The sequence below is a fragment of the Euleptes europaea genome, chromosome 1, assembly GCF_029931775.1.
Source record: "Euleptes europaea isolate rEulEur1 chromosome 1, rEulEur1.hap1, whole genome shotgun sequence".
NCBI classification, from domain to species: domain Eukaryota; kingdom Metazoa; phylum Chordata; class Lepidosauria; order Squamata; family Sphaerodactylidae; genus Euleptes; species Euleptes europaea.
The window spans coordinates 24548362-24558659 of NC_079312.1; the positions used below are offsets into that span (position 1 = coordinate 24548362).

A 10298-nucleotide genomic window follows, 5' to 3' on the forward strand; every position below is an offset into this window, starting at 1 on the left:
TGGTAATTCTAGTGTGGCTGCTGGCAGCAATTCACTGGGGTGAAAGAAGCTTGGAGGGGCTAGGACTGCCTGCAGCTGGGCTCGAACCCCACACATGCAGAATGATTATCCCAACCTCTTGGAGGATTATAATCTAGTGGGGAGTTGGGGAGGAGGACCAGGATAGACTTAGCTAGTATGATCACCTAGATCCAGGCCACAGAAACCTTGAGGCTAGACTATTGTAACACACTCTACATTGATTTTCTCTTGCCGACAACTGGGAAATAACAAGCTAAATAATACAAATAACCTATGCTGAAACAACTGTGTTGAAATTACAAAAACAGCATGTAGGCTCAATTTCTATGCAGTAATAATTTTACTATACACAATCACAGTGAATCCTAAAGACTAAATCCTAACTCTAATACAAAAACTACACCCTTAGACAAATACACAGACAATACAGTGATACAAAAATATACAAATCTCTCACAGGGCGAGAGGCTAGTTGCTTCCCTCGTAGGAGTACTCAATCACAATGTATAGAGATTGCAAAGTCCTCTACCATTGAGTTAATATGATGGGCAAGTCCATCATTTCTCATAAGTAGAAGAAAGAAGATGTTGACATGAGAGGCGTAGCCCAGGAACTCCTCTCTTGTCAACTGGGAAATGCCAGCTGGTACAGAATGCTGCAGCTATCAGGAGCCAGGTGGACCATGCAAGTTCCTATTCTGCAGTTGCTTTGTTGGTTACTGATTTGTTTCCAGGTTCAATTCAAGGTGCTGGCTATTACTAGGGGTGTGCACCATTTTTTCCAGTATTTTTCAGATTCAGGTTTATTAAACCCAAAAAATTTCAGAAAAGCCAAAAAAAAGTCAAGTACCCATAATAGTAAACAGGGTTTTTCAGCTTTCCTCCTTGGATATCTGAACTTTTTTGGCTCCATTAAAGTCTATGAGGAATTTTGGGAGCTTTGGGGGTTGTTTTTCAAGGTAGAGGCATTAAATTTTCATCATAGCTGCAGGTGATTCTTCTTAGAAAAGCCTCCATCTATCCAATGGAGTTTTCAGTTGTTTCAAACTTGGGGGTTCTTCTAAAGAGAGTCATCTGCAGCTATGCTGCAAATTTCATCCCTCTACCTTGAAAAACACCCCTTAGAGCCCCCCCAAATTCCCCATTGACTTTAATAGGCCAATGTCCCACCCAAGCATCCAGTGGGAAAAGTTTCCATCATTGACTTACGTGGGGGGAGATGGGTAATTGTTTTGCTCCAGTTGTATTCAATGGGAGATTTTTGTGGGGCTCTGGGAGGCTGTTTTTCAAGGTAGGGGCACCAAAATTTCAGCACAGCAATTGGTCACTTTCCTAAAAAGAACCCCCCAAGATTGGTGAAGTTTCGGTCAGTGGGTCAGTTCTATGGGCAGCACCCAGTTTTCTTCCATTTGGGTTCCATAGAATTTGATCCCCTGACTCAAACTTCACCAAACTTGGGGTTTCTTGTGAGGAGAGTCACCAGCAGCTGAGCTGAAAATTTGCTGCCTTTACCATTGAAAATAGCATCCCCCCAGTCACAGCTGACTTATGGTGACCTTGTAGGGTTTTCAAGGCAAGAGACATCTGAAGGTGGCTTGCCATAGCCTGCCTCCGCGTGGGCTGAGAGAGTTCTGAGAGAATTGTGACTGGTCCAAGATCACCCAGCAGACTTCATGTGGAGGAGTTGGGAATCAAACCCAGTTCTCCAGATTAGAGTTCTGCCGCTCTTAACCACTATACCACACTGGCTCTTTTTATTGCTTTGTCTAAACCCAGAGAGAAGAAAATATGCTTTCCATGATTTTATTTGGAACACTACTCAATAAAATCGGCATCATTTATGTAAAAAAGGTAAAGGTAGTCCCCTGTGCAAGCACTGGGTGATTAGTGACCCTGGGGTGACATCACATCCCGATGCTGTGTGAGACAGGATGTTGGACTAGATGGATCACAGATCTGATCCAGCAAGGCTTTGCTTATGTTCCTATGTTTCCTTTCAGGGAGCTGTCGCTGTAATGATCAGAGTTGTTGGTGTTTCTGTCTTCTGCCTGCTCATTCTTAATCTTCTCATCATTATAGTTACTAATTGGTCATCACCAGGTGAGGTTTCTAGCTCTATTCTTAGTCCTTGATTCTATGTAATTCACAGCCATGTTGTGACTTCTTTACTCTGATGAACGTCTGAATTGAGGAATCACAAGGATGACAGTCATGGTTCTTGCCTTTATCACAAACCTGCCCTTCCCCAATGGCACCTGCATTCAGATGCTTATTGAAGTTGTATGGGGAAAATGCCCTGGGGTGCTCTGGTAGGGTTGGCAACCTCCAGGTATTAGCTGGAGATCTCCTGCTATTACAACTGATCTCCAGCCAATAGAGATCAGTTCACCTGGAGAAAATGGCCGCTTTGGCAATTGGACTCTATGACATTGAATTCCCTCCCCTCCACAAACCCCGCCCTCCTTAGGCTCCTCCCTAAAAACCTCCCGCTGGTGGCAAAGAGGGACCTGGCAACCCTAAACCCTGGGATGGGGAGAACTATGGTGGGCTAGGCATCCATGTCCTACCTTGCAGGCTTACGAAGGCCTCCTCTTTGGCTACTGTGTGAAACAAGGTATTGGACTAGAATTAGTATGCTCCATCACAGCTGCTCTTATGTTTCTATGAATGTTTTTATGGTGATAGTATGAGAAAATATATATTATATAGTAAAATGGTAGGAAGTATTATAAACATCAATGCTGTATGCAGATATGTAAAGTTTTATCAATATATGTTAGAATTGGTTAGTGATTACAAATAACTATATTCAGGCTAGGAAAGAGGAATCTTTGTGTGATCAGAAAAGAAAGGAGTAGGATGAGGTAAGCTGAGAGAGGGGTCAAGAAGGAACCATGCAAAATAGAAGTGGCGCGTTAGCTATGCACATGCTAATGGCTATGCAAACAGGAACGAAGGAGCAGGCAAGTGGGGGGTGGAATTTCTCCTTTTGCGTCAAGACCATGAATAGGCATTTTTAAAGTCGCATTTAAAAAAAGAGCTTTGAGTGAGAATCAAAATTGACCATGCATAAAGAGCCAAAGAGTCAAAGCTTCTAGGATCCTTTGCTTATACCTTTGACTCTCTGTCTATTCAAGTTGTGGGTTCCATCTGTCTCCTTAATCTCTGGGCTGCATTTTGTATCATGCTCAACCGAAAGCCCCTACAGCCACTTTTACTAAAGTAAAGCACCAGGAAGGGTTATGCATGTATAAAACCCCAGACTGTTTCCAGCTGAAGCTACTTTTCTTTATAAGGAAACTCCTACCAGCATGTGATTGCATATATTTACGTCACCTGTAGTAGATTCTCTGAGTTTGCCTGTGTGAGGTTTTGGTGGTGAGGATTTGACTTGCCTGTCAAGTGTGATCGTGTCATGACATGGCACAGTTTACACATCTGCACTGCAGATGGGGAGGAGGTCCTTGTTGGTTCAGCAAAGGCCACGTTGCCCACATGAAAGAGGCAATTGTGTTGGTAGTGGACACCTTTTGGTGTGTGTGTGCGCGTTACATGCTGTCAAGTTGCTTCCGACTCATAGTGACCTTATGAATCAATGTCCTCCAAAATGTCTTATTTTTAACAGCCTTGCTCAGGTCTTGAAAACTGAGGGCTGTGACGTCCTTTATAGAGTCAATCCATCTCTTGTTGGGTCTTCCTCTTTTCCTCCTGCCCTCATGTGACTCCATCTAATTACACCAGCTAACGATCCACTCCTGAGCCCAAGAAAGTGTATGTTTGTGGGGGCTTAGTTTCAGTTTCCTGTGCCACCCATTGATCTTTTATTTTAAAAAGAAGCAAACCACCCTAGAGGATCTCTGTGGGACAGGAAGAACCTAGACACCAATGGCATCTCACCTCCCTGTGTTTACTCTTTGTGGGAGAAGTGAAAGGGGATGCTTTGTCCTATCTGCTTAAAATTTGGCAGGGAAGAGAAATCTAGTAATTTCTGTGGAGCAGTAATATTTGTGGACTTATCTGAAAGGCCATTCTAGTTCCTGTGAATATTCCTATCTCTACTGAGGTGGCCCAGTTCAGCAACAGAATAAACTCCTTGGAGAGCTATGGAACCTCCTTCTTTTAATGTTTTCACGAAAAGTTTGGGTAGGCATCTCTTTTCGGGAACTTTGCATATGAAATGACAAAGTGATCCATTTGATCTGCCTAAGTGTGCCTAATTGTGGGACCTGGTGTTCAGAGGATAACGTTCCCTGTTTCTTTCCTCAGGGAAGGTCTTGGGGAGAGAGTCGAAGCAGGAGCATTGTGACGCGGATCGCCCTGCACCCTGTGGTCCGGCATGCCCAGCTGGGTGGCTTAACTATGAAGGAAAATGCTACTTTTTCTCAGAGGAAGAAAAAGACTGGACTTCCAGCCAAAGCTTTTGTGCTTCCTTTGGCTCGTCTCTGGCTGTGATTGAAACAGAGCCTGAAAAGGTGAGACTAGCAGATATACATGAGATGCTTTGAGGAGAGAGAATCATTTCTTACAGAGCTAGGAAGAACCTTACAGGCTTTAGTGGGATAGCACAGGAAACCGTTGATGGAAGTACAGGCTGATTGCTGCTTCAAAAGCAGAGGAAATCACAGTGGCAATCTGTATGGAAAATTTCCCCACAATTTCCTTGACTCCACCCTCCATGGTTGCCATTCTCTCCCTGCCACTGGAAGGCTTTTTTGGTTTCAATTTTTTTTGACAATAACTAAGTTGCTCCAGCACTAAATATGATAACATTATATTGCAACAATGTACTGGCTCCCAACTTCTTTCCTTCCTTTCTTTTTTAAAAATGTATTTCTAGCCCTTTTGTTGCAAAGTTTTAAAGAGAAATGTGTAGCCAGTATCTTTTGTAAAAAAGAAAAAGAAAACTGGGAACTAATATATTGTTGCAATAGATAGTTGTCATTCTGTGGTTTCAGAGGGTAGCTGTGTTGGTCTGCAGTAGAACCGCTAGGTGTGAGTCCAGTAGCACCTTAACAGACCAACAAAATTTCCAGGTTATAAGCTGCTGAGAGTCAAAGCTCCCTTTGTCAGATATAAGTTGTCAAGAGCTCATAGCCTGAACATCTTGTAGGGTTCTAAGTTGCTACCGGACTCGAATCTAGCCATAATTTTAAAGCAATCTAGTTATTGCTGAATTTTTAAGAAAGTACTCAGGTAGGGGAAATTAGCCATGGGTCATTACAATGATTTTCTGGAATGGTTACACAAATCCGGTATCTTTAGGCATTATGACCCCCCAATCCATTTATGTTTTTCATGTCCAAGTGTTTACTATCAGCAGCAGCTGGCATCTTGTTTTTCTTTGATTCTCCAAATTTCCCAGGCAGTGGCCCAGGGAAGGTGGCTCCTGGACAACACAAGCCAGGCACAGGGCCTGGCAAAGCTGCTGCTCCAGGTTGCTCCTTCTTCCCTCCATTCTTTGTGGGGACAGAGCCCTCCCCACCCCCAGCAAGTAGAATGTCTGGGGGCACCTTGTTCAGGGTCCTGAAGAATTGGTCTGGCAACTCTACCCAGTGAACTGCTTTCCTCATCTGGACGACAATCCTCAGTGCCCTGGATCACTGAAAGTGGGGTGTTGTACATGTGCATGTGTATGGCATAGCTCTCTTCCTCCTAGCCCTCTGCTATATCCTCTCACTGCACTAGGGGTTTGAAATCCATGGACACCATAACATTTAGTTTGGCTCTAAGCCACCCCCAGTACTTGTCCTCTCCCACCATGCCTGCCTTGCCCATCTAAAGTAGATTAAGATTTCTCGAATGTCACACATAGTTGGGGAAATAGAAATGGTCAGATGTTGGTATAACAGGATGAAAGCATTTAAATTCTTCTTTTAATGTCTTAAATGTCTGAAATGTTTTTAATGTTCACTGCCTTGGGGACCCTGAGTTGGGTGGAAGTGTTTTAAATAAATACATAAATTTAAACACATTTATCTAACCCTGTCTTTGTGTGCATGGAAGGTGTTCATTCTGCGATATGGGTGCTCTACTGGTTACTGGATTGGCCTCCGGAAGGCACCTGACCAAACCTGGAAATGGATAGATGGGACAGAATTAAACAATATGTGAGTGATTGTTCCTTTTTCATGTTTTTTTATTAGATATTTGTACCATGCTTTCCTCCCACGTGGATCCAAAGTGGCTTACAATATCATTACATCTTTTTCCATTTTATACTCACAGCAACTACCTTATGAGGTTGTAACAGATGGGCAAAGGTCTTGCTCCTTTCCACCAACCACCAACCCCCTAGATACCTGTTTGGTGTGTGTGCAAAGCATCTAATAGCCAATCAGAACCCATGGAAGGCTGGAGGAGTCAGATTGGATGGGGGAATGGGGGGGGGGGAAACAGTTCTAGTCAAAGGGGTTTTGAGCCTCAGAGCAGTGGTACTCCCTCTGTGGCTAGCAGGGAGCCACATTTACAATTACCATCAGCCAAAAGAGCCATGACTACAGAAAGCCCTGTGCTCCTCCCTACCAAACACATATTTACATCAATATGAGATGTAAATATTGATAATAAATATATAACTGACCTTTTAATCACCACACCACTACTAGTAGTAACCTTTTATTTATACCCCACCATCCCCTTGCCAGATCAGGCTCAGGGCAACTACTAGGGATGCGAACCTCCAGGTACTAACTGGAGATCTCCTGCTATTACAACTGATCTCCAGTTGATAGAGATCAGTTCACCTGGAGAAAATGGCTGCTTTGGCAATTGGACTCTATGGCATTGAAGTCCCTCCCCACCCCAAACCCTGCCCTCCTCAGGCTCTGCTCTGCTGTGCTCCCGCAGATGGCAAAGAGGGACCTGGCAACCCTACCTCCATGTCATGCCCCTGGTATTCTTTGGAGATCTCCCATCAAAGTATTGACCAGGGCTGACCAAGTTTAACTTCTGAGATCTCATGAGATTGGGCTAGCTTGGGCAATCCAGGTTAAGGCTAACTGCAACATTACTTCTAGAGAAAACTCGCGAGTGACATTGTGTAGCTCTAGGAATAGCTTGAGATCCTATGGTTTTACTGGTTCATCTTGGCTGTGTGACCTATGAAAAGAAATGCCCAGCCTGACTTGACTGAGCTACCTTTTGTTTTACTTATATTGTAGGTTGGAGGTGAAAGGAGAAGGAGGAGATTGTGTGTTTCTGAACTCTGACTCTGCAGTTTCCTCACATTGCCATGAAATAAGAAATTGGATCTGCAGCCATCCTGATATTTATACAAAGAAAGGGAGGAACAAAATTCAGGAACAAAATGACAAGACTTAAAGTACATGGAATTCAAATTTATTTCTCTGATTGCATTGACAGCCCAATAAAACCCCCAAAACACTCCAAAGTTTCCTTCTCATTTCTTCTATTAATAAAATGCCTAATCTCGTCAGCCATACCCTCAAAGGCATTTGGTAATAATTCTGTGATTTTATCTTACAATAATGTTTAACATGATTATTGGGTTTATCAAGGATTGTGTAGGGTATCTTATGACTTATGCTAAGATTATTATGATAATCACTATTTAATGCTCATTATTATATCAGTATTTACTGTTCAGAACTGCTATTATCATTTATTGTTTATATTATACGTATATTCTTTCCTTTCTTTGTCTTTTGATATTATTGTAATTAAGAACATAAGAAAGGCCATGCTGGATCAGACCAAGGTCCATCAAGTCCAGCTGTCTGTTCACACGGTGGCCAACCAGTTGTCTCTAGGAAGCCCACAAACAAGACAACTGCAGCAGCACCATCCCGCCTGTGTTCCACAGCACCTAATAGATTCAGCATGCTCCTCTGATCCTGGAGAGAATAGGTATGCATCATGACATGATTGTGGTTTTGATATGGTTTTTAATATGATTTTTTTTTCTGTTCTGTTTATATCTATAAGAATAAAATCTTTTAAGAAAGTAATTATTCTGTCATCAGGGGTGTAGTGGAGTTCAGTCCTAGAGCATTGAAATGGCAGGGGAAGGGAGAACATAAGAACATAAGAAAGGCCCTGCTGGATCAGACCAAGGCCCATCAAGTTCAGCAGTCTGTTCACACAGTGGCCAACCAGGTGCCTCTAGGAAGCCACAAACAAGACAACTGCAGCAGCACCATCCTGCTTGTGTTCCACCGCACCCAAAATAATAGGCATGCTCCTCTGATACTAGGGAGAATAGGTATGCAGCATGACTAGTATCCATTCTAACTAATAGCCATGAATACTCCTCTCCTCCATGAATATGTCCACTCCCCTCTTAAAGCCCTCCAAGCTGGCAGCCATTACCACATCCTGGGGCAGGGAGTTCCACAATTTAACTATGCGGTGTGTGAAAAAAATATTTCCTTTTATCTGTTTTGAATCTCTCACCCTTCAGCTTTAGCAGATGACCCCGTGTTCTAGTATTATGGGAGAGGGAGAAAAACTTCTCCCTGTCCACTCTCTCCAAACCATGCATAATTTTATAGACCTCTATCATGTCTCCCCTTAGCCGCCTTCTTTCCAAGCTAAACAGCCCTAAACAGCCCTAAGAGTCTTAACCGCTCCCAATAGGACAGTTGCTCTAGTCCCCTAATCATTTTGGTTGCTCTTTTCTGCACCTTTTCTGCAACGTCTCAAGCTCTGTAATATCCTTTTTTAGGTGTGGTGACCAGAACTGTGCACAGTATTCCAGTGTGTGTGTGTGTGTGTGTGTTGTGGGCAGGAGGGGAAGTGATTCTGGATGTGGCACTGGATTCTACCCAAAGCTGGTTTGGAAGAAATTACAGCACAGCCAGGGAATGACCTTTTTGTTTTTCACTGTAAGTGTTACCAGGATTGCTCTTTGGATGGGGAATTAGCTTGAGCAATTGGTAACTATGTATTTTTTATAGCGAAAATCGTCCTTTGTCTACGAGGGTTGTTTTCAGTGACTCCCAAATAAAGACAGACCAAGGAATTCCAAATTAAAAAGGTGTTTATGTATATTCAATCATTCAATGTGCAGATACATACATGCAAGATACTACGAATAAAAAGGAGGTAGGCTTAGAGACATTGAGGAAGTTGCCAATTCAGACATACGTTACCAGTCTCGTTGTGCAGAAGTCCAACTCCGTGGCTCATAGATAAACAAGGTGTAGCAGGGGAGGGGAGAGAGATGTATCAGTGTCTGGAGCCAGCCAAGACACTGAAAAAAAGGAGAGGAGAGGGGTTGCGTGAAGCAAAAGCTCAACACACACACACTTTTGCAAAGAAGGACAAGGAGGGGACTGAGAGGGAACTAACTGCTCTGCCAAAGGGGGCAAAATATATCTATTCTGAAAGTGGGGGGGGGGAGAGACTGGATATTCTCCAGATGGCTCTTTCCAAAAACAAAAAGGGATCAAAGACTTAGGACCAGAGATAGGGTGAGGTGGCAATTTGTTTACTAAAGCTAGCATCCTTGATTTATACATCCTGAGATGGTCCTTCACGTTCGACCGAATCTCCGGAGGTTGTAAATCTTCCAAAGATGCAGCAAAGCATCTCTTTGATGTAGATAGCTGATGGAGTTTTCCCACAGGATACACAGGAGGGTGGGGGAATGCAGAGAAGGGCAACGTGATGCTCTCGCTTCGGTGCAATGGCTTCCCTTTGGATCAAGAGGCAATCAGGAATCATGGCTTCTCTTTTGCCGGTTCTGCAGAGGTGATCCGGCCTCTTTGTCCCTGGAAAGCCTGGCTTGTACAAAGCTGAGGAGAGCTAGCCCAGAGCAACGGGCTATTAATGTGCGACAGTTCAGTGAGCCTCTGGTGTGGATGCCATGACCAGGGCTGGACATCAGGCAGCAATGTTTCAAACAGTTCAGTGAGTCTCTGTTATGGGTGCCATGTCCAGGGCTGGAGCTTTAGTTAACGCAACGTATCATTTGCCACATTCACCAGGCGGCATAGAAATATTGTAAAAAAAAATTAATGGACCTGGAAGAGGGACAACTGCATGAAGATGTCATGCAGACGGCCCCCAAAATAACCTCGGCTGTTTGGAAGGGAAGCAAAGAGCAAAGACTCCATGCAAAAGAAGCCCCAGTGACTGGCCCAAGGTCATTCAGGGAGCTTTATGACAGAGTGGGGATTTGAATATGGTGCCCTCAGGGGACCGTAACTTTGGCATGGAATTTTGTCTGTCTGTCTGTCTCTCTCTCTCTCTCCCCCTCCCTCCCTTCCTTCTTCCCTCCCCGGTAATGCCAGGCTCTCATCCCTTTTCATTGTTGTA

At 43.7% G+C, this 10298-nt stretch overlaps 1 protein-coding gene across 1 annotated transcript; it reads left to right on the forward strand.

Moving 5' to 3' along the window:
- Positions 1–2035: 2035 nt before the first annotated feature.
- Positions 2036–7340, forward strand: LOC130473867 (C-type lectin domain family 2 member B-like). Its single transcript, XM_056845491.1, has 4 exons — positions 2036–2120; positions 4287–4492; positions 6024–6127; positions 7181–7340. Exons 1-4 carry the CDS (start codon positions 2036–2038, stop codon positions 7338–7340), a joined length of 555 nt encoding a protein of 184 aa, XP_056701469.1.
- Positions 7341–10298: the final 2958 nt, after the last annotated feature.